The following is a 24,203-nucleotide window of genomic DNA, read 5'->3' on the forward strand; positions in this document are numbered from 1 at the left end:
TATTATAGAAACCATTGAAGGCAAAAAAAAAAAAAAATATTGTTCAAATAATGACTTTTAATATCTTTCATTAAAAAATTTAGAAGAATAAAATTATTTTTGGAATCTATGATAAATTATAGATTGGTTTTAACACTAATACTTGTAGTCATTTATTGAATACATGATAGATATCACACTGTGATTTTATACTATATGCTTGGCTAGTTATAAAGTTCAATGCAAAATAATTTGGGTTGTAATGACCCTCGTCATACCTGAGGATAAATGATGTTGGTTTATAAGTGGGTTCATTGTGAAATACAGATAGGTTGAAAGAAAGTAATTTATTTACTTGTCCAAATTTTGTCATTACTTCAATATTGTTTTCCAGTATACAGTTGCAAGCACTATAACAAAAAGCCAATCTTATTGATGAAAGCTTTTGTTGGAAAAACACATACTTCTCCTAATGACAATATTCATTGGTAAAAAACATTAATAGGAAGTTGTCGACTAAGACTTTCTCGACAAAAATTAGAGTTTGTTGATAAGCCAAATAATTTATTAGTGGAACTTGTTTTCATTAGTTAAAGAACATTGATTACCAGTAAAAACTATTTTTTTCGGGAATTTTTTTTTTCGCATGTTGGGCATCATTATTTTGATGATAACACAAAATGTGTAACTTGAAGGTTGCAGACCCTAGAGTTAAAGATGGAAGAATTGATGTAGTGAAGAAGACGAGTTTAAGTGGAAGACCATCAAGTGTTTAAAGAGTCATTTTATGCCAAGGTCAAGTTAACATTTTTTTACCCAAAATTGGCAAAAATACAAATACTTTTTTTTTTTGCTCATTGAAGTTATTTGGGTCAACCCACATCTTTTGGTTGCACCTCGTAAATTCCAAGAAGTTATTGTAAGTATTTGGGTCAATCCAAAGTGTCAAGAACTTTTAAGCTATTTGACTCATACTTGAGTTTTTTATTGCTTCTCAACTTGCAAATAATGGCTAATTAGATATTTTGATGCCTTGATTGGAGGTTCTTGGTGAACCTTTGTGATTAAAGGCTTGGTGCCTTGTTTGGGAGGCTCTTGGTGATGCAGCCCTCTCCGCCATCTCCCTCCTCCAAATCCAGGGCAATAAATACAATAATGAGAAAGAAGCGAAGAGCAAAACACTGCAACTACTGTGAAGAAATGGCTGAATTCTCTTTACCCATGATTAAAAGTGCCGATCACCTGCCGCGTTTCCATCTCGAGACTGGGCGGCCTCTCGACCTCAACTTTTCTCCAAAAACGCTGTACTTGGATTGACGTCCATGACAGAAGTGAGATCACGAATAAGGTTTTCTTTTCTTTTGAATGACATCAGTGCTGACTGCTGCGCCGATTATGGGTTTGTCTACTGTCACATTTCTACGGGCTGGCCTCCGTTGTCAACCATAGATGTAATTTTATTTTAGCAAGGCGATTAAAAATTGTTAAAACATCTACCACACCACCCAAAAGTGTTTCCCATATGTGACATATTTCTTGTTTATTTTACTGGTTTTCATGTTTATCATCGTTTTTAGGAAAGCCATCGTCTCCACAGCACCAACGAGAGCCTATTCCAGTTTCCAAGATTTCAGACATTCGTCGCAAAAATGAAGCTGTCGTTGATCTTCGCTCTTTATCTCCTCCATCATCACCTCTTCCCGTTTACTCTAGCTTCCGAAGCTTACCCGTCAGCCTATGGAGATGCCGCCGGCGAGGCTCTCGTTGTCAGGCGCGAGGAGTATGATGGTGGGAGGATTCTCGACATCACGCACCGTTACACGGAGGACATGCCCAGATGGGACTCATCCGACGGTCTCGGCCAGTTCCTCTGGCTTCTTCAAAGCATGAAAAACGGTTCTCTTTTCTACTCTTCCGAGTTCAAGTTGCCTGCACACTGTGGCACGCACGTTGACTCTCCTGGACATGTCTTCCAGCATTATTTTGAAGCTGGCTTCGATGTTGATACTCTAGACCTCGAAGTCCTGAATGGTATTTAAATTCCCCTTTTTTTTTTTCTTAACTCTGTTCAGTAGTGTTTAATCTTTAGACTCTTTACTGTTCATGTTCTTGGAAAGTTAAGAGGGGGATGTAGAATCCATGGAGTGAGTGACAAAAATACGTTAATATACCCAGAATGTTGGGTTGAAATTCACCAAAGGGAACTACCCTGTTTCTTCATAACTTTTGCCATAGAATTTATTTGATCGTTTGTGCGAACCGATCTCCCACCTTCCTTCTCTTCGGTTTTTTTTTTTTTTTTTTCTACGACAATGAGAAGGTGCTCCCTCTCCCTTTGCCAGCTTCTCGTCGTCAGAACAGGAAGGCGACAAGGGGACGGGAAGGGCCTCCTTTTCCCGTTGTCAGCTTCTCGTCGTCAGAACAGGAAGGGGACAAGGGGATGGGAAGGGGCTCCCTTGCCCTTCCTCCTACCTTTGGCAGGAGGTTTCTTCTTCTTCTACCTTTGTTTTTAGTTTAATGTGATTTCTACTAAGGAGTAAAATTATTTTATTAATGAAAATAATTTTTATTTAGTTACTTATCTATACAAAATCAATTCTTAAGTAATTTAATAATTTAATAAATTTATTAATACATTTATTTTAAGTAAATAAAATTACTATTTAAAATAATATTTTATGAAGACAAACTTATTTCATTTCATAAATTCTAATTAACTCACTTTAAAAGGTTATGATTATAAATTTAGAATTAACTAAGTTATTATATATTAAATAATTTAATATTTATGAATTATTTTAAATACGTAACATAAAAATAAAAATGAATTTAATTATTAATTAGTCGGTGTTTACCCTGTTTGATCAGTCGGTGCTAATCCTCTAATAAGAAAACGGTGATGGGTTTACTAGATCAGTCATCTGGTAATCCTTTCTGTGGATGGCACCTTGTTTGTCTCAGAGGAAGATGGGTTTTTCTCTCAGGCAAACTATACTGCGTTTTCTGTTGATTCAGAATACTGAATATTAGCTACTGAACCTAATTGATCTTTACAGGTGTTGCACTCCTAGTAGATGTTCCAAGAGATAAGAACATAACTGGTAAGTTCTCTAATTTTCTTTCATATGTATATTTGAGATCTGCAAGGATTTGATCTTGAACTTTATTTGGCTATCATGAAGTCTTTTTTCTTTCATATTACCATATGAGGGATGGGAGCAGGTTCATATGCTATTATCTCCCCATGTCTCTTTATCAGGTATATAAGTTAGGTTTTCAAGTGGTGGCAGTTGTTTAAACTCAGAGAAGTTAAAGCTGCCATTTCTTTAGAATATTGAGTAGAATTTCTCATTTATCTTCATACCGATAATAGTTATATGCATCCTCTATCTCTCTCATGAACAACGATATAAATGGCCCCAGTTAAACTGATTCACTATGCAGAAATTGGCCAATTACAATGTCTATGACACACCTGAACCAAAGAGATACTCCTAAACTCAGAGGAAACGAGAACACGATCAACAGAAGAGATGGGATTCTCCAAACCAGTGTTAAGAGAGTGCAACCATAAAATTATAATCTTGGAGACCTTGGAGTTGGACTGCTGAAAGATGAGCTTTCAGAAAAAGAAAAAACTACATCCAACTAATGTTGGGCTCTGGATAAGGAGGAACTGTTTATAAACATTCTATATGCTTATGGAAGTTGTGCTACTTGAAGGAAGCACTTTCCTGATGTCATAGATTTGAGAACTTTCAGAGTTTTTCTATTGGAAAGACGTAGTAATCACTTCAAATATAATCATCATTTGCAGTGAAGTAGGGATGTTCAGTCACTGTAATTGCAGGTTATAAAGATGAAGACTATTTCAACATACTGATGTAAGAGTGTTGTTGGAAATGAAATCCTATACAGATGTAATTTTATTTAAAATATTTTCTCTTTTCTCTGGCTTATATTCTAACATTTAGTACTTGCATTTATGCAGCTGAAGTTATGAAGTCTCTGAATATTCCCAAAGGAGTAAGGAGGGTTCTATTCAGAACATTAAACACAGACAGGTATAACTTGTTGGATTATTTCTGAGAACTACAAGTTTTCACTTATTTATTTTTGGAATACTCTTGAACTTTTTATGTTGTATTGAGATTCATTTTTTTTTCAGGGTGTTTGTCTTCAATTTATGTATAAGTATCTTATGAGCAAAAAGTGTTTTTGATGCTGTTAATGTCAATATGGAATATTGATAAGCACAGAATATGGTTCCTGTTTTGGTATGAGTTTGTTTGGGATGCTTGAGAGTATAAGTTGTGGATTGGGCCTTCAGCTTTACAACCACACAAGGGATTTGGTCTCAAGTCTCACAGGGGCTTTGCGGTGGAGTGTGTATAGATCAGACATTTCAAAGAAGATAAGTTCTCTGTTTTTTTTTTTTTTTTCTTCAGGAAGCTTATGAAAAAAAGAGAATTTGATACAAGCTATGTGGGGTTTACGGAGGATGGTGCTCAATGGCTGGTAGAAAACACAGATATCAAGCTTGTCGGTAAGTTGCTTGTTGTTGTTGTGTACTTGGGAGGTTTCATTTATTGGACAAGAAATGATCTGTCAATATTTTAACCCCCTTTTAGCAATAACTGTTATAATATGAATTATTTTGTTGATATTGGAAAGAATTTATGGTGACTAAGAATTGTAACTTAAATATGAGGTGACAAAAATTGTAGGAACTTCTTTAGTAAGCTTTCAGTATAGATTCCACATGTGATGTCCTGACCTGCTCTCTTGAAATTTACAAATTTGTTTCTAAAAGTAAAGTTTCATTAATTTCCTAAACAGATATCTTAACCCATAAGAGTTTCTAGTGACCATGGCGGGCACTAAATTGAGAATCCTATGTTGCCAGTCAGATTCAGACCTCCTACAACTCCAGTATAGTGGCTAAATTTTTTTGTTGAGTGGTGGAGATTTTCTTTCTTTCTTTTTTATTCGAATGGCAATTGACAGAGAATTAACTGTAATCTCTCCCATTTAGATTCATTTAGAATACTATATGATTATAAAACCCTCAAATCCTTATTGAGCTTAAGATTTCTGTACCTTACCCAATATCTTAAGTAGTCTTTTATGTTCAGTATGTTCTTGCAAAATCTGCAGTTCTGATAATTCCATTGGTTTAGACAATCATGGATCATATTTTGCATCTTTGTTTATTTTATATAAATACTTGCTGTGACTAGTAAAAGTGAATGAGGTTGAATACCAAGAGATGAATATATTCTTCTTCTTTTTGTTTATGTTATTATCCTTGTTCTTTTCCTTCTTTTGAATGTCATACTCCTTGATGAAACATTGTGGTGGAAGCAGAAAACCACTGCAAAGATAACAAAAATGGGAAGTTATTTATGAGCAGATATTGGAGGATAGCTCTACTTCTTGCTAGTGACTTTGCAATAGAATTTGCAGAGTTGGGAGTCTGCAACCCGTCAATAGACGGATAAGTGATCCTGATTATTCTTGAAATAGTGCTCTAATTTCCACCAGAAGGAAGAACTTCTTAAGCTCAACTCATGAATTACTGTTGAGGCCCTTCAAACTCTGAGGTCATGTGACAGATTTTTTGTGAATTCTTGAGTCATTGAGATCAGCTTATCCTCTGCAATGTGGGTGCATCCTAATGAACCCGAATGGGATATCCCTGTTTTTTTTTCCTTCACACTGCCTCCATGGCAGGGTTTGAATCCCCTTTGCAACACTATAGAAGTCCAGCTTGTGGAATCCTTCGATCATGTGTACCCTGAGATATAAGCATTTCATTCTGAAAGGAGACGTGGAAGGAGCTGTTGCAATTTCTTTTGTCACCAGATTGGTAAGATGGCTATGCATCAATTTATAAAGGCAAAGTAGAATCAGGATTTGCATCAGACAAGAAGCCATGGATGAATGCATACATAAATTCTACAAAAAAATAGATGTGCACTAGAAATTGCACAAACAAGAATTAGTAAAACATGGATCAGTACTAGAAGTTGTGCAAAAAAGCATTCATGAAACTCATTAAGAATAGAAATATGAGGATTGTAGTGGGTGAATTACCCCTTTTGGATCTCCTACCAAAAAGACCATAAGATCTCCTTGTTCCGAAATTTTTACAGTATAGTGTAATTTAAACATGTTCTTTCTCAACCTTCTTTATTTTTCTTATTTTAACTTTCTTCTACTCAATTTACTTCCTTCTAACATTTAAAAAAAAAAATACTCCCTACTTATTGTGCCAATTAACCAATCACCATATTGAAATATCTTCTGCCATGGAATTTACAGGAGTAGATTACTTATCAGTTGCTGCATATGATGATTTGATTCCTTCACATCTGGTTTTTCTGAAGAATAGGGTAAGAAGCCTGTCTTTGCAAATCTTGTTTTATTTATTCATACATTATTAACAATATTTTTTTCTCAAAATATGACAGTATATGCAAGTCTGTTTGTACTAGAACTCACCCCTCTTTGGGGATTTCCTCATAAAAAGAAATTTAAATATTTTGACATTAAATTCAATTTTAAGTCTGTCTCAGGTCAATCTAGAGGTAGCTTTGGTCTGAAACTCTAAAGGACATTTACCTTCAGGAAGTCTTTTTTTTTTTTTTTTTTTTTTTTGAGAGGGCGTGGCGCGATTTGAAGTCGCGACCTGACGCTCTGGTTGTAAAGAGAATACCATCAGATCACACGGCCTTCAGGAAGTCTTTGACTATGCTAACCAAATAAAAAGGGTGTAAATATTTCTCTTCCTTTCAAAATTGTCCCCGTTATAAAACAAACTAGATTAATATTTTTTTAAAAAAAAAACTACTAGATTCTCCTTGGACTTGCATGTTTTAAGTCAATGAAAATCAATGTGGACTGAAATTATCTGAGAATTTTATCTCTGCATGGATATTCTTTCCACTATGATTCATAATGAAATTGGCTTCATGATCAATTTTTTATTTCTATCATATTTGGAAGTTTAACTGTATCCCAGAAATATTCTCCAGAATTATCTTGCAGTCTGATGTTAAATTACTGGTATTAAGCACTTTGCATGAGACACCTGCATCTTAGTTTCTGATTGAGTACTCTTTCAGTGCATTTAACTTTTTTCTTTTAAAACTTCTTCAATTTTCTGCATCATCCTCCAAGATGCTTTAATTCTACCAAAAGGGATCATCTGGTATTGCTTGTCTTCATAGAGATTTTCTGGCCTTCAGAGGTCTCAGAATTCATGATTTGACTGATCAAAGTTCGTTGCTACAACACTTTCTACAGGAGATCATCTTAGTTGAAGCTCTCAAACTGGATAACATAAAGCCAGGAATATACTCTTTGCATTGCTTGCCTCTTAGGTTACTCGGAGCTGAAGGGTCACCAACTAGATGCATCCTTATCAAATGATAAACCTACTGTAAGTTTCAGAACTTCTCAAAAGTTATTCTGCTGGAACAATCTCAACTCTGTATCACCATTGATTCTTGATTTCTGTCAAGCTCAGTTAGTTTCCTCATAGCTGTTAACTTAAATCTTGATCGAGATGAACTTTCCACAGGTGCTGTGATCAAACTGGCGGATTGTCAATAATAGTCACTTTGATATGATGCTGATCTATACCGAGGAAAGGTTTATAATCCTTTTCAACTGTATGGTAGACTATTCTTGTAGATTTTCCTGCTCTGAAAACTACTATGACAATGATTACAATAATAATAATAATTATCAAGTACTTTCTTGTATTTAATGTAATATTAAAATGTATTAACGTAATAAATAATTAAATAAGGTATTTTATTAATAAATTAAGATAGATTGTAATTATGTCTAAATTAATATAATAATTAAGAGTTAAAATTAAATAATGAATTTTATTAATTATAAAATATAGAATACTCAAACAAAATATTTATTTTTATAATGTCTAGATACTTGATCAAATTCTTACTTTAACAATATCTTAATTATGACTCTTAAATTAGTAATTTTATATAGTATTAATAGTAATGAATATAATAAAAAATATATTTTATTAATAACATAAGATAGATTTTAGTGTAGTATAAATTAATAATAAAACTAAAAATAAAATAAAATTATTAGTTCAAATAATTATAACAAATAAAAAAACTCTGATAGAGAGTATTTAGGTTAATACTTTTAAAGCCATGATAAAATAATTTATTAAAAAAAATGTTTGATAATGAACTGAAAGGAGGAAGAGGGTTTAAACGTCGAGAAGGGGAAGAAAGAGAGGAGTTGAGATGGCGAGAGGGTTCCGCGAGAAAGGCTAATGCCACTCCATTGGGGAAAGGCAAGCCTCATAGCAGCCCTTTGTCTTGGGAAATCAGGCTTTAAGAGTAGCACTTTGACTTACTACTTACCTTGTCCTTGGATTGGATGAAATAGCTCTTCTTTCTCTATCTCCACTTTTTGGATGCATGTTTGATCATTTCCACTTCACTATCATTCCTCAAAAGGTGATCTTTTAAGCCTTGACAAGGTTTTGTTACAGAATAGCTGCAATAAGTTTCTATTAGAGAATTTTTTAAAATAATAGCATAAATAACCAACTTTTCAATTTAATTTCCCAAATAGCCAACTCTGATAGGTTAATTACACATGCGTACAGTCAAAGGTGACATGTAAGTTTCAACCATAGAGCCATTTTATCATGCCACATCAACTCCCAAAGAACCTAATAACACATCATCATCGACAACCTTGTCATTATCCATGTTGTATGCCACATCATAATGTGCCATGTAAGCTGATTTGGTGTGATGGCATTGTAGCATGTAAGCGGTCAAAGTTGATGTGTCACTATTGATTGTACACATGTGTCATTGACGGGTTAAAGTTAGGTATCAGTTTAGGCCAAATTCCTCAAACACTTAGCCATCCAAAAAGAAGCATCATTCTAGTGATTACTAACTACTGGTTTCGTCATCACCTTCCATTCGCTAACAGGCGAAGAAGATGAATACGTACTGGTTTTGGTATCATCTTCTCTCCGCACATCGGAAGAAGAAGATGATGAAAATTGAAAACAGCGTGGGGCATGCACATAAACCCAGATGGGAGAAATCAATGGAAATCAATACAACCATCCAAATTTGCAGAGATGTCCATTGAAGCAAATGTTCTTCCCTTCATTATTTCCTCGCCACTGTTGAGAAGAACCATTTAAAAAAGTAAGAAGAGATATTATCCTACAGTCTTTACTGTAATTAATCATCTTTATCAATTTTCACTCCGTTATTCTTCCGTTCTTAGATTAGTCTGTTCTCAAATAACATCCGGCGTTTGCAGTGTCGCCGCAATACATTTTGCGAAAAGATCCCGAAATTATATTCCATGTTTGATCGTAATCCGTAAACTAGCATCTGGGCTCGTTCCTTCAAATCACCAAGAAAAGGTGGATGGGACCGATTTACAGGAGTAAAAACAGGTCTCATCCACCCTCGACGAATGATTCAAAAGATGATAACCCAAAGCTAGAACATAGATTAGGGAATCCCTTATCCGGTGGATACAATGAACTGTGTCACGGGACTTTACATTGAAGAGACACTACTAATTTATTAGATAAGCTGTAAATCGCCATCAAACTCACAGTAACGAGACCTGAATTTCAACAATCTCCTTTATTGAAATTCAAGTGGGTTATTTCCCATAAGTGGGGATCTAACAAGAACAATAACAAGAAAGAGAATATATCAATCATCGACTATCCATAATGACAAGAGCCTAATTCCCCACCTACACGCCTAAATGAAAAACAAAAACTGAGTGGTGAGGCCAGCATTCAGGTGCTTGGTTCTACCTTAGAATTCAATAATGATAGGCTTTATCCATGAAATCAAGTCCTAACCTCAAATCTTCCTGAAAATGAGGGGAAGGTCCTCACTTGCCCATGACTGTTGTTTGATAATCCCTTGTGTTCATCTCCTGTATGTCCAGAAAAGAGGGTACAGGAAGCACATGCCTATGGGACAATTTAACGTAGACTTCAATCTTCACACAGAGGAGGAAATCAGACTTCACAACTGCTACACTTTTTAGATCATTAGGTAGCTTCAAATAATTCTAGCTTTGTTTAGAAATGACCAGCACTTCCTCTCTGAACCTTAATTTTCAGCTTTTGCAAGCTGGAAGCAATTCATGTTGCCGAGTCCTCCTAAGATCATTGAAAGAGAAGAACTTTTTTTTTCTTTGTTTTCTTTGTCCTCTTTGAAACGGATAAAATGAACTCATCCAGACCAGGACGCATTTCAAACTAGATAATCTTTACATGTACGTTCTCCTTGAGATGCCTAGAAATCTTATCGGAACACCCGTTTTATGGTTACGTTAATCAAAATCAAATGATTACAGTTTTTCCACAAACTTTTTGGAAGATCCCCTTAAAAGCTAATATGTTTTGCTCCTTTCCTTTAAGAATCCCGCCTTTCTCTTATCACTGCCCTATAGTCTATCCTAGCCTTCTTCTTCAAATGAAATTCCACTATGTCTAACAAGTCTTCTGTCGTATTTCGTCATTTCTGTACAGTAGAGATCTAAGCCAGAAAACCTTCTTGTTGAAAAATAACTGGGATAAAGTCCTCTCTTACCCATGCAAAAGGATGAGGGAGGAGAGGGGTTGAGGGGTACTCGTCTTCTCCACTTCTCCCTCTTCTTTCCGTTGGAACAAGGGCACCTCCCACAGTCTTGGACAAAAGGCAGGGAAGGAGCCAACCTCCTCTCCCCATCTAAATTCTTATTTGGACACTTTTAAATGATCATCTCTGCGACTCTCTCATCCTGATCAAATTTTTTGCAAGAACTCGTTTAATCATTTTTTTTCAAAAATTCTAAAAAAAAAAAAAAAAAAAAATCTCCGCTTGGTTGGCGAATGACGGAGCTGAGGGCATCCAGTGAAAGAATCGATTTAGGTATGATTCACGTGTAAATGATAGTGGGCCCGAGAAGCCCAGCTAATGATATCTGAATTGAATTCCGTGATTTTCCATCTTTTCTGCCATCAATAACCCTTCAAATTTAATTAATGCGCATCTTGATCTAACCCGTTAGCAGGGCCCACCAAAAAAAAAGAAAGAAAAAGAAATTTGTAATTATATTGACGGCCGACGAGCGGTGGCTCTGTCAGTTGGATGTGGGGTCCATGTGGGGTATGTGGGGCTAAAGTGCGCGGAGAGGACTCTGGAATCCAGAAGCTCCATGATCGGTGTGAAGCTAACGCACCTGGGGACCTTGTACTGGTTGATCGATGCTCCCCTCGATATCGCATAATCCATCAATTCCTCAAAAGTTCCGCTCCTCACAACCCTTATCTCCAGCGCCCCTATCGAGTTGTCCGCCACTCGACACTGTCTGTAAACCGAGTTCAACGACTCCTCCATCTCCAAACAGCACTGCTCCAGCACCTCCTTGCTCGGTCCCCTTGACGGGTCCTTCATCAGCAGCTCCCAGTAGATGACGTAGTGCCCCGGGATCGTCTTCGCCTCTGCGTAGCTCGTGTACTCCACCACCCTTGTCTCCAACTCCTTCAGCAGCTTCGACGCATTCTCCACTGCCTTCTGCAGCTCCGCTTCGTCCGTCTTGTCCGAATCTATGCTCAGAAGCACGTTCTTCCGCCGCACGAACTGGAACCGGGGCGCCGAATTGTGGAACCCTGTCACTCTGAGTATGTCTCCCACTCGGTACCTGTTCAGTCCCGCGTAGGTCGTGATCACCAGTTCGTACTCTTTGCCGATTTCCACCTCCGCCAGGCCCACCAGGTCGGTCGCCGGGGAGGAGGGGTTTTGGGGTAGGAACTCGAAGTAGCCCATGTTGGGCATGATGGTGTACGAAACCTCGGAGGGCTTGCACATCGGGTTTAGGTTCAGACCGAAGTAGCATTCCGAAGACGCATACATGGTGCAAGCCTTGGGTAGTCCCCCGCTGTAGTAGTCCAGGGTGGGGATGTATTGGGCCATCGCCCCTGTCACGATCACGTCCAGGTACTTTGTCTTCGGCCATATCCTGGTAATGATTCCCTCCCAGTTTCCCGTGGAACACTCGTCGATGATGAATTGGGCGAGTTGCGGGTCCGGTTTCTGGAGATAGTTGGGCACGACCTGCCGGATGCAAGGATCGGTGATCTTGTCGCTGATGACGCCAGTCTGGATGTCGAGGGCGAGCTGCCGCCAGTGAAGCTGGAGGAAGCGGATTGCTCGAAGGAGGCCGGAGGCGAAGACGGCTCCTACACGAAGGACCTCCTGCCGCTGGAGGAGGCCGCACAGCATCTGGGTGTACATGCTCTGGAAGGAATCGGAGCAGAGAATGGCTTCGTTGGGGCTGGTGTAGACGTTGTAGGGGTCGTAAGGGCGGGTCTTGAAGATGTCGCTCTTGTAGTAGCTGGTGAGCACGGGTCTCGCGGTCAGACCTCCTGGTGTTTTTGTTTCAGACTTCACGAACAAGAAGTAAAGACCTTTTCCTTTGTCCAAACCCGGCACATAACTGTCATAACAAATTCAGGAACCCTTTTAATAATTCTCGCGCTAAAATAGTCATAAAACATAATATTTTAATAAGCGCAAATGGAAAAAAATATTCTTAACGAAGACATGGTGGTGGGAAGATGGGGATTACTTACAGGTTCATTACAGGCATGAGAAGGCTATAGAGAAGCTGCCTCCTGCTGAGTTCCTCCTTAATGGTAGGCATCAGCTTTCTTTCGCCGGCGGATGTTCCGGAGCTGCAGAAAAAAAAGAAATAAAAAGCCACAATCATGTCAACGCTACCGTCTTTAATGAATATCCGAAAGACTAACTAATGTAAACAAGCAAATGCCTCACCTGGTGAGAAATTCGGAGATGGGATGAGAAGAAAGGATGGGAGAGCGGTCGCCGTTGGCGATACGCTGGATCTCCGGCTGAAGATCTTCGTAGGTGACGACGGGGACCTTCGACTTGAAAGTCTCCCGGTCGGTGGTCCCGGCGAGACCGTACCTTTTGAGGTACTCAGTCTCGGCGTTCTGGGAGAGGATCTCCGCCAGCACCTTCTGCTGCACCTCATCCGTGTTCCGGGTCATCTCCTCGATGAACTGCAACGCCTTCGCATCCTTCTCACAGGCAGCTGGACCGAGTGGACTCGAGAGCGTCGACTCAACGGCCATAGTTATCTGCAATCGCCGCAGTGAAAGAAAAGCCAAATTCTCAGTGAGACGAAGGGGAGAGCGGGAGAGCGGGAGAGAGGAAGAGAGAGACTTCCGAGGGGAGGAGATTTGTGAAGAGAGCTCTGAACCGTGGAAGGCTTTTTATAGCCACGTTCAGCGACGGGCCCACAAAGAAGACACGTAGTCAGTGGGTCCGAAGCCACTTGGCAAGACCAGAACACCGACGAGAGGCTTTGGCACGACTCTGCTGGAGCCATGCAAAGTCAAGGGACAGGAAATTTAAATGTCGCCCCATGTAACAACACGGTGGGCCACCCACAAGTCAGCAATTGGTTACATTCCCCCGACAGGTGGGCCTACCTCTGACGGCATGAAGAAAGCCACGCGCCCTCGCCTTAGCGACGGCCTGCCGTCGCTTTTGACGGCCACGCAGACGGTAACCGCTTCAAATACCCGATTAACAGCTTTTTACTCGTTGTACTCGCTGACATGGTCGCACGCATTTATCACGATCACCCTTTCCCGCTCTCTTTCCTCTACTCTCACTCACACGAGAGTACAACAAGTACAGGCTCTGTAGTGCAGACAATAATGCTTGTCTAATCACGATTAATTTTTTAATGAAAAGGATAATCTAGGGCACGACCGATGAGCTTCGAGCAGTGGTCAGAATAATGGAAGGCGACCAGGGCTTGCTTTAACTACTCTCGACTACTACATCTCAACTAATCACTTTGTAATTTAGTGAATATACAAGTAATTAACAATGAAGCCTTTCTCTTTAGCCTCAACATTCAGCTCCAATTGCAGGATTTTTCAGGTGTGTGTGTTTTTTTTTTATTTGGTAGTTAGGAGAGAGGATAATGAGGAGAAAAAGGAAGGTGTTGATACTCATTGTAAAGGAAAGCACCAATGGTGAGACACCGCGTGTTCGTTACAAAAATTAAAGTACGATTTTCGCGGGTTTTTTTTTAATAGAATTGGGGTATTTTATGTAATTTTATTCACTCTCTCCCTCAATTATCGGTGTATCCCCACTATCCTTCATTAAGAAAATAAAAAAATGGGTCGCATTCATATGACCAATGACTATGTGTCATTACGAAGTAACACTCTTTTTTCCCCCTCCAACATATCGAAATCCATGTAGAGACGAAAGCTCCATGTCGCGCTTCTCATGCTACATTAGGAAAATGAACACAATCGATGACTTGAATATATATATATATATATATATATATAGACTTTAAACAATGTGACTCGAGGTATTATTATATAATCTTGTGACATGTTTCCAAATAAAAGAACATAAGCAAGTTTAGTGAAAACATACACATAAATAAGATATAAAATTAGCCTAGTTTCGTCATAATATTCCGCTAGGGTACTAGTAGTTGGGTCATCGACTAATAGACGACTCCTAGCCTAACCTCCAATCGAACATATATATCTATATATATATCGTTTATATAGTAAGAACCAACAACTACTCTTAGTGTGACGCAAAGAATGATGTTATCTTCATGATTCTCTCAAAATTTATATCGATGAAGATGAAGAAGAAGAAGAAGAAGAAAAATAGGAAAGGGATCTGAGAATACCCACCCTTTGGTTTAGGTTAGGCCAACTGCACCTCTGTAAACCACAAAATGATGGGAAGAGAAAGCGAGAGAAACCAAAAATAATATCACGTCAGTCCTATAATGAATCAAAATGGCTTCCATTCAACATGGTCGGTTCATTTCTTCCTTTTTATGGTCGGCAAGAGGTAGCGAAACTGATCAGACGTTTGCCAAACTCATAAATGGAGTTTTGGCACGCAATGGTGAGATAAGGGCTTTCCATATACAGTGTGAGCACGCCACCACAATGACGAAGAGAGCAACATTAATGAGATGCGTTTCTTCTCCAACTGATCTAACAAATTTCCTTTTTGTTTTTTTGTTTTTGTTTCAGAGGAGATGCTTTAAACTCTGCAACTGAATTGTTTAAAGAAAACAAGTTACGGTCTCTGACTGTTTGTGTTGTGACAATGGCGTTAACCTAAGATTCTGCCTAATCGGAGAAGACAACTTCAGCTTCACCTACCGGGTTTTTGAGCTCTTCTTGATCGATCATCAAACTTTTCAGCTTTCAAAAGATCTGAGTAGTGCAGTTAACCGAACATATCGCTGCCGCAATATCTGAATCCATACGTTACAATCGTTATCGTGTAGATTTTTATTTTTATTTTTCTGTAGAGAGGGAGAGAGAGAAAGGTGATTCTCTCGTTTGTGTTCGTTGGAACAATTCCACCATGACGCTCAACAATGGAAGTCAGCACCGGTTATCAGATAATGGTGGACTTGCCGCCCCCAGTTTTGTTCGTTTGCTTCTTTTTTCCTCATCGACTTTGCTTTTCGTCAAGAACTTCTATGAAGATCTCAAGTCAAAGCTTTCCATGACGGTACTCTCTTCTTACGTTACGTAACGTTGAAGATTTTGCAGAGACGGGACGCAATGGAGTTTCAAAATGCAATTAACAAGTCAAAATTGAACGGCAAAGCTTTAACGATTCCAGTAAATTCATTCAAACTCAAGAAATTCCAAACTTTGATTGACTTGGCGAGTCAACTAATGGATTCCTAACAAAAAACCGCATTGACACGGTGTGAATATATATCGAATTTATCATTCCTTTTCAGTTCTTCTCGTGATCAGTTAAAACTGAAAATTTTGAACAAATCCCTTTTGCGCATTTCATCAAACAGTCATAAAAGTGGGACAGAAATTGTCTGTAATCGTGTTGAAACATGTTTTTTTTTTTTTTTTTTAATTTTCCTCCGTGGGCAACGCAGAAATTGGACCAAAATGTAAGGGGCTTTCAATTATTGTTTCCCCATCGTCCTGTGGGGCTCGCCCCAGGTTTCCACGTCTCTCTCTTTCTCGGCTGGTTCTACTGCGATTCTTTCATCGACAAAGTCGACAGGTACGCACAATCTGAAATCCTCTGCGGTTTTCTTCTTCTCCCTTTGACCACCTTTTCTCTCTCTTTGAAGAAGCAAATAAAATCTGATTCAACACCCGACATACATCTCCTTCTAACCCATGAAACACAGAGAAAGTGGTCCCCTGTGTCGCCCTGATCTTCCTCAGCAGCGGCTGCTTTCTACAGAATGATCAGTGTTGAATATCTAGGTTAACAAGAATGAAGAGTAATGGCGTTTGGAGGGGTTAATCAGTGATCAGATGATTGATAAAGAAGCTGCGTGGTCCCGAGAACCAGAGACACGGCCGGTACCTGAAAGGAACCCCACGAAGGAATAGCTGGATAAGCTCGATCACGCGAGGATGGCACAAAGAGTGACAAATATTTCAGTCCAAAAACGACAGCGTTGCTTACACTAACAAGTCACGTCTTCTCTTTCCCGATTCTTCCCATGAACCTTTTTTTTTTTTTTTTTGGTTAAATTTTGAAGGGGTTCACCTACTTTTTTTCCACTTTTCTTGATAAATTTTTCTGGGAAGTTTCCCTTCACTCTCCTGTCAACTTCCCTCTCCCTTTCACCTCCCTTTTTCCCCCTCTCTTCCCTTGCTTTTTCCTCTCCCTGCAAGGCGACTCGTCACTTTTGCCTCATCTGTGCTGAAAAGTCCAGACAGTGGAAAATTCCCTCTCTCTGTTGGGTCTGATATCGATATTGAGGACGGGACTGACAGAGGTTGCTGAAACAGGAGATGCATGCCACGCTTCTTAATTACTCCAAGGATCGTTAAATCGGCAAAGGAAGAACACCTCTCACTGGCTCCTCAATTTTCATGGTGGGACGACGGATGCTTCCATATTTGGGCACAAGATGGACCCTCGATGAGATGCGGAAAATGGATTCATTGCATGCATTCAATTCCATCTCCCTTTCCTGCATCAAATGGGACTGTTCATTCTTTGCGAAACAGATTTCTTCTGTACATAACTGGCAAAAATTGCGACGTGCACAGAAGAGCAACTTCAAACATGGGTGCTTCAAATGAAGAAAAAGGTTCTGGATTCTCTTCGTCTTCACCTGCATTATTATTGATCTAAATTTTACGTCGTCTTCTTCGTATCTGCCTCGCAAATTCCAAACATTTTCACTTCACTGATTTGCTTAACAGCTTAAATATCTAACGACATAATATTTCTATTGCATTTCCTCATCTGTAATTACAATTAAGCAACCATGAGAACTGGATTTTTATATATTATTATTATTATTAAAATTATTATTAGTTATTGTTATTGTTGATATTGTTATTATATTCGTTCCAATCCCTGCATTGCTATGTGTATTGTATTTTATGTTTCACATAAGTGATCAAATCCCATATCGGTATTATATAACCATATTGTGTTATGATCTTAGGTCAAGCACTTGTTTTTCCGCTACCAAATAGACTGGTCTTTTGGATAATATTAGCTAGGTACATAACATTTGGTATCAGAGCAAGCGCGTCGATAGTATTGGCTATGTACATAACATATTGGTATTATGTTATACACCCAATATCTATGTTACTAGAAACATTACTAATCGGTGATACTCGATAAATAAAAGTTTCACATTTGAGTATTACACCTAATTTTTTTTTCCGTTAAAAAGCCAGATTATTCAGAAGAATGACATTTATTTAATTATTTGTATAATAATACATTATTTCTATTTTAAAATTGGGTGTATTTATATGGACTTAATTTTTAATAATTTAATTTAATTTAATTGTTATTATGATAATTACTGTAAATAATAAAAAAGAAAAATAGAAATTAAAAGTACTACTTTAAAAACACGTGTGGATAATCTAGGTGGGGCCCCAATTTATGGCGTGTGGACAAAGTGTGAGGCCATTTAAGAGGTCGGGAATTTGGGATCCCAGGAGACGCAGCACATTAATGAAAAAGCACGGTGCTACGACATTAGGGGCGCCTGGAGATAATTGCGAGTTACGCTGAACTCCAAATGACGGAGATGGCTCCATTCGATGCACGAAAGGTGAATGTGGGACCACTGAACACATTCGTTTTTTTTTAACAAATAAAGCACGAGAATCGTGCACTTTTGGCCTGGTCCACTCTGTCCCGTTCATTGTATGCGCTCACCTCCCCCTATCTCATGGTCCGATCAGTGCGAAAAGAGAACTGCCTTTTTTCCGGGCTGAGGGCCCACTCAATTGTAGAATCTTATTTGATCGGCCGAGGATCTATGTTTGATGAACTAATAAAAGCCCATTTTGTTTATTATGGGCCGTTACTGCCCCATAAAACAAAGGGCCTCTGTGGTGGCGGTGGCGGTGGCTGGACGGCAGTCGTAGGGAGGGAGAAGACCAGGAATAGAGGTTCCGCTTTCGCTTCCGCCGCCGATACCACATTAAAACCCTCGTGCGGCTTTCCATGATTGTGACCTCCAGTACTGGTAATCTTTGCGGGTCCCTGAATCAACCAAATCTCTCGTGCTCCACCCCCCGTCTCCGTTTTCTGAACAATTTTCTTAGTTTTTTTCCCCGTTCAAAAGTGAAAAACGAGACCAGTCGGCCATTTTTAGCTTAATTCTCACTCCTTCGTGATTCTAATCAGTCGACAAGTTACCCTGTCTGCTGTGCCGCCTACTGCCTAATCTTCCTTTTCCTCACTGGCCCTCTTTTATGCGTCACCTGCTCCCTTGACTCCCCTCTTTTCACCTTCTCATTTATGATTTTCGGGGGAAAGAAAACTACTCGAAACGGATTTCTTCTTCTTCTTATTATTCGAGGAGAGCATCTAAGCTAATTCCAGTCTTCACGTCAAGCTGCTTTTCCCGCTTAAAAGCTGTGCCATGGTGTAAACAGTCGAGTTCCCGGGAAGGGCCAACAAAAGTCCGGTGACCGCCCACTTGCGTTTCCCGATCCTAGTGTGGAAATGGGGTGGACAGCACCGTCCCCACCGGGCTGTTCACTGGGACCCGCTAGAATTGCCGTCGAGGGAGATCAGGCCTTGTGCTAGCTAACAAACATAAGCAAAGTACGCAACGCTTTGGATCTCAACTAATCTTTTTTTAAGAAGTGCCACGTAAGCATAGGTCGGATTAACCAAAGGATGCCGGCTGCCCGTCGTCTTCGTGTTGCATGGCTTCAAAACAACCGTGTTCCCGCACGTATTCGCCTTCCGGGCCCCTCGTGTCGGGGACGGCCAGAAACAGAACCCCATTTGTGGGGCCTACCTGTCCCCTTGACATTCAACACTCCCCGTCCTGGCTCCTAATTCTCCTTTCCCTTCCCATGTCTCCCCCCGGCCCCACCCCGAAACGCCCCGCATCATTTGCGACGCGAAACGGCAAGGGTATTTTCGGTAATCATCACTCTTGCAGCTTCGCTCTATAAATAGCTTACCAGCTTCCCTTCCTTCTCACGTCTCTCTCTCTTCCCTTCCTTCTCACTTCTTCATTCTTATCTCCGATTCCATGGCGGTGGAGACGACGCTAACGAGCTCCCTCGGAAAGGCTCCGGCATGCGAGAAGGACGCCAAGGCGCTGGAGCTGATAGATCAGATGACCCGGAGCACCGACGAGGTCCAGAAGAAGGTGCTGGCTGAGATACTCACGCGGAATGCCGAGACTGAGTACCTGACTCGATACCACCTTGGGGGAGCTACCGATCGTGACAGCTTCAAGGCATGGGTCCCTGTGGTGACTTACGAGGACCTCCAGAGGGAGATCCAGCGCATCGCGAACGGCGATCGTTCCCCCATCCTCTCCTCCCATCCTATCTCTGAATTTCTCACCAGGTGACTGGAACTGGAGCCGCTTTATTTGGTTTGTTTTGGAAGGCTTTGTCGTTTTGATACCATACAGGGTAAAACTGACAGATGGATACTTCTCTACTGTTGTGCAGCTCTGGAACTTCCGCCGGTGAAAGGAAGTTGATGCCCACCGTTGAGGACGAGTTGGATAGAAGACAAAAGCTCTATAACCTTCTCATGCCTGTTATGAACCTGTAAGCTATCCCTCATTTTGATCTTTTCCGCTGAGAGCAGACGTTTAATTTCATCTGTTTATCAGTCGGGTTGTTTTTTACGGTGGAATCAATTTAATTTGTGGATATTAATTTTCCACAGTTACGTGCCGGATCTCAACAAAGGGAAGGGTCTCTATTTCCTGTTCATCAAATCGGAGGCCAAGACGCCGGGTGGTCTCACCGCAAGGCCGGTACTCACCAGCTACTACAAGAGCAACCACTTCAAAACCCGCCCTTACGACGCTTATAACGTCTACACCAGCCCCAACGAAGCCATTCTCTGCACGGATTCCTTCCAGAGTATGTACTCTCAGATGCTCTGCGGCCTCCTCCAGAGAGAAGAGGTCCTCCGCGTGGGCGCCGTCTTCGCCTCCGGTCTGCTCCGTGCTATTCGTTTCCTCCAGTTGCACTGGCAGGAGCTCGCCCACGATATCCAGACCGGAGTCCTTACCGACAAGATCACTGACCCGTCTATCCGACAAGTGATGCTTAAATTCCTGCAGAAACAGGACCCGTATCTCGCCCAATTCATCGCCGACGAGTGCTCGACAGGAAAATGGGAAGGGATCATTACCAGAATATGGCCTAACACCAAGTACCTGGACGTGATCGTTACAGGGACGATGGCCCAGTACATCCCTACCCTGGATTACTATAGCGGAGGATTACCCAAGGCATGCACCATGTATGCTTCTTCTGAGTGCTACTTCGGTCTGAATCTGAACCCCATGTGCAAGCCTTCCGAGGTTTCCTACACTATCATGCCCAACATGGGCTACTTTGAGTTCCTCCCCCACAACCCCTCCTCCCCAACCACTGACCTCAACAAGCCCTCACCTCCACGCCTTGTCGACCTCGCCGACGTCGAAATCGGCAAGGAGTACGAACTCGTCATCACGACATACGCTGGACTCAACAGGTACCGAGTGGGAGACATACTCAGAGTCACCGGGTTCCACAACTCGGCTCCGCAGTTCCAGTTTGTCCGGCGGAAGAACGTGCTTCTCAGCATAGACGCGGACAAGACCGACGAAGCGGAGCTGCAGAAGGCCGTGGAAAACGCGTCCAAGCTGATCAAGCAATTCGAGACGAGCGTGGTGGAGTACACCAGCTACGCGAACACAAAGACCATTCCGGGTCACTACGTTATCTACTGGGAGCTCCTGATAAAAGACCCCTCGAAGGGGCCGAGCAAGGAGGTGCTGAAGCAGTGCTGCTTGGCCATGGAGGAGTCCATGAACTCGGTGTACCGACAGAGTAGAGTCGCGGATAACTCGATTGGACCACTGGAGATAAGGGTGGTGAAGAACGGAACTTTCGAGGAGTTAATGGATTATGCTATATCCAGAGGAGCATCCATTAACCAGTACAAAGTACCGAGATGCGTTAGCTTCACCCCCATAATGGAGCTTCTGGACTCCAGAGTAGTTTCTACTCATTTCAGCCCGACATGCCCCCAGTGGACCCCAGAAAGAAAATGCTAGAGCCTGGAGGAATCTCTTCGCTTCTCTCTTATACAAGTACAGCTCTACTTCTCTTCGCCTGTGATCTGTGTTCATGGTGTCAATAAGTTTCTGGTTCTGAACAGTCCCATTTCTGTAACTGTAACTTTAGAAGTTTGGGCTTGGAGAAATATGGAATGTTTAGTTTGCTGTTCATGTCATCTTCTTCGTGTGGAAATAAATGCGCTCTGATGTGATCCGCCGGAGATGACGAGAGGGTGAGTGGGGGGATTTTTGCATTAATAAGTGAGAAGAAATCGAAATGGAATCTGGAGCTGCCGCTCTGGATCCCTGGAAAATCCTGCAACAGGAAGAAGGGAAGCGCCTCACGTGAGGGCGCACGTCAGCCTTTGTTACACGTAGGCAGTCGTAATTCTGTCTAGAGTCGAATTTTGAATCCAGCTAAGGGGTTCCTTATAATGTGAGGATAAATGAGTAATTTCAATTTTAAAATATTTTACTTTTAATATAATTTATTTATTTTAAAACTTAAAAAGAAAAGGCTGAACTTTAAAAGAGGACTTCACATAAGCTGCAATTTCCAAGTTGTTTCATGGGGCCTTTTCCTCTATATTTTTTTGCCCAAAATCAAATGCAAATGTAGATTGGGAGTGTGAAAATTGAATCTATGCTCATGTCAACTTGGATCTTCTAGGTTTTGGAGAGTAGAAAAGATGAAGAAAAAAACACCAAGAGATAAAAAGCATAATCCATAAAAAACATCAGGCAAAAACGAAAAGAAAAACCAGTTCTAATCTTTGCTTACTTCATTTGTTCATAACACTAATAGATTGAACAAATATTTTGTTGTTTGTCTTCAATCTCTAAAGTTTCATAAACCCGTAAACAAATAAGTACCTAAAAACCATCTCAGCAGTCCCGATAATGACTTAAAAGTTTAAAATATGAAGCAAGAAAACCAAATATCATCAAACACAGGAAGGAAAACAACAACAACAATAACAACAACAACAACAATAACAACAAAAGGTAATTATCCTTGACTAATAAGTGGAAAACTACTCAGTATCATTAATCAAAAGCAAAGCTATAAAACTTCCCCTTTAAGAAGATGAATATCCTTCCAACTATTCTTTTAAACAATGATAGAGCAAGGAACAAAATATATTAATTAGAATAAGTAAACAAGAGAGATAATTAGGCAAGGGTTCTCCTCCCATTCCAAAAAGGGAGAGGAAGGTGTCGGTACTCCCCCTCTTTGTGTGCGAGATTATAACCCATCAATAACATGTGTATATGATTATAAATTAAACTTTAACTAAGTTAAATAGCAGTAATCGAACATGAATAAAAGAGTTGATACATTAGGATTTTCTCATGTAAATAGCTTAATGTAAACTGATAGAAATAAATTAGGGTTGTTTCTAGTGTTTAGATTCTTTAGAGTTTGTCATCTTAATGGACACAGATTTTATTCTATAAAATATGTATAAATTTCATTTTGCTACTTTCTTTTAAGTCATTTATGAAATGTTGGATGATTGTAAATAGATAATTTCCCACTGTATCTTTAAGTTAATAGAATAAGATTGGAAATACTTTAGTAAAAGTAGCTTCATATAATGATAACTTCAACTAATGAAAACTAAGATGTTGAGAAAATATTATGATATTGGAAATTTTAAGATTAAAATTATAGATGTTATAAAACATGAACCTAACTGGCTAGTTGAATCGAGTTCAAGTGGAGTCGTTCATGGTTTGATATCTTAACTTCAGACCAAACTGAACCAAAGCACTCGTTCTTATACTTTTACTAGTTAGACCAATTTGTCCAACAACAAAAATTTGTCTAGCGATTTATTCTATTAATTTTACATATTTTTTTATTTTTTATATGTGTAGTGCGGCTCGATTTGAATATTCTCATTCTCGTTTAGGTTACTAGTTATAGCAATTTGCCCAACAATAAAAAAATTTTCTAGCAATTTTTCTCTAAAGTTTATATGTATTTCTAGAGTGGGTTGATTTAACCTAATCCATGTTCAGGTCTATTTTCTTAATACATTGGCCAGGCTTAGATTGATCCATTTAACTACTAGTTTAGGTTAGCCCAACCTCCATTACCCAACATAGTAACCTAACCTCGGTGGTAAACGGGTAGGGTTTAGGTTTATCTACTTGACCTGATTAGTAATTGGGTAAGGTTAGGATTTGATACCAAGTTCTAACCTATCCTAGATTATCAATTGTTTACAATGGCAATTAAGAGACACAATTGGCCTAATTGATTTAAACCACATCAAACTAGACCATACCACCTATTCTTATTTTATATTACTTTAAATAATTTGTCTATCAATAAATTTAAGTCTAATCCTCATTTTCCTTCTTTATATGTAGTCGATTAATTTTTTAGGTTATAGATGTTCAAGTGGGTCTATATGTTAAATAGTTTAATAAATAGGTTGTGTTTGAGTTTACCTATTTTTAAGAGAGAGAGAGAGAACAACTTGATTAGGGTGAATCTGTCTAAGTTAATTTATATGATAAAATATTAGCATACTTGAACA

At 39.7% G+C, this 24,203-nt stretch overlaps 3 protein-coding genes across 5 annotated transcripts; 2 read left to right on the plus strand and 1 right to left on the minus strand.

Annotated features, from left to right (window-relative positions):
* The first annotated feature begins 1,180 nt into the window (after nt 1-1,180).
* On the plus strand, nt 1,181-7,735 carry LOC137952953 (cyclase-like protein 3). Of its 3 annotated transcripts, none has more exons than XM_068800090.1 (8): nt 1,181-1,310; nt 1,557-2,010; nt 3,036-3,080; nt 3,971-4,043; nt 4,428-4,525; nt 6,304-6,374; nt 7,288-7,423; nt 7,565-7,735. In XM_068800090.1, exons 1-7 carry the CDS (start codon nt 1,302-1,304, stop codon nt 7,411-7,413), a joined length of 876 nt encoding a protein of 291 aa, XP_068656191.1. In that variant the 5' UTR covers nt 1,181-1,301; the 3' UTR covers nt 7,414-7,423; nt 7,565-7,735. The 3 variants fall into 3 exon arrangements, with proteins under 3 accessions (XP_068656191.1, XP_068656193.1, XP_068656192.1); XM_068800092.1 differs by lacking the exon at nt 1,181-1,310 and adding an exon at nt 1,338-1,378 and having other exon boundaries at nt 1,562-2,010; XM_068800091.1 differs by lacking the exon at nt 1,181-1,310 and adding an exon at nt 1,375-1,430.
* Nucleotides 7,736-10,935: 3,200 nt separating this feature from the next.
* LOC137952772 (probable indole-3-acetic acid-amido synthetase GH3.1) lies at nt 10,936-13,246 on the minus strand. Its single transcript, XM_068799836.1, has 3 exons — nt 12,846-13,246; nt 12,644-12,745; nt 10,936-12,507 (listed from the first exon to the last, which is right to left on the minus strand). The coding sequence occupies exons 1-3, from the start codon at nt 13,163-13,165 to the stop codon at nt 11,121-11,123; spliced, it is 1,809 nt and encodes a 602-aa protein (XP_068655937.1). The 5' UTR covers nt 13,166-13,246; the 3' UTR covers nt 10,936-11,120.
* Nucleotides 13,247-19,584: 6,338 nt separating this feature from the next.
* Nucleotides 19,585-22,075, plus strand: LOC137952771 (probable indole-3-acetic acid-amido synthetase GH3.1). The gene is made up of 3 exons (XM_068799835.1): nt 19,585-19,937; nt 20,045-20,146; nt 20,268-22,075. Exons 1-3 carry the CDS (start codon nt 19,615-19,617, stop codon nt 21,649-21,651), a joined length of 1,809 nt encoding a protein of 602 aa, XP_068655936.1. The 5' UTR covers nt 19,585-19,614; the 3' UTR covers nt 21,652-22,075.
* Nucleotides 22,076-24,203: the final 2,128 nt, after the last annotated feature.

This window comes from Aristolochia californica, unplaced genomic scaffold, assembly GCF_029961685.1.
Source record: "Aristolochia californica isolate CCGP_79_NKW_82.1479 unplaced genomic scaffold, dmAriCali1.0.hap1 SCAF_16, whole genome shotgun sequence".
Taxonomy (NCBI): Eukaryota; Viridiplantae; Streptophyta; class Magnoliopsida; order Piperales; family Aristolochiaceae; genus Aristolochia; species Aristolochia californica.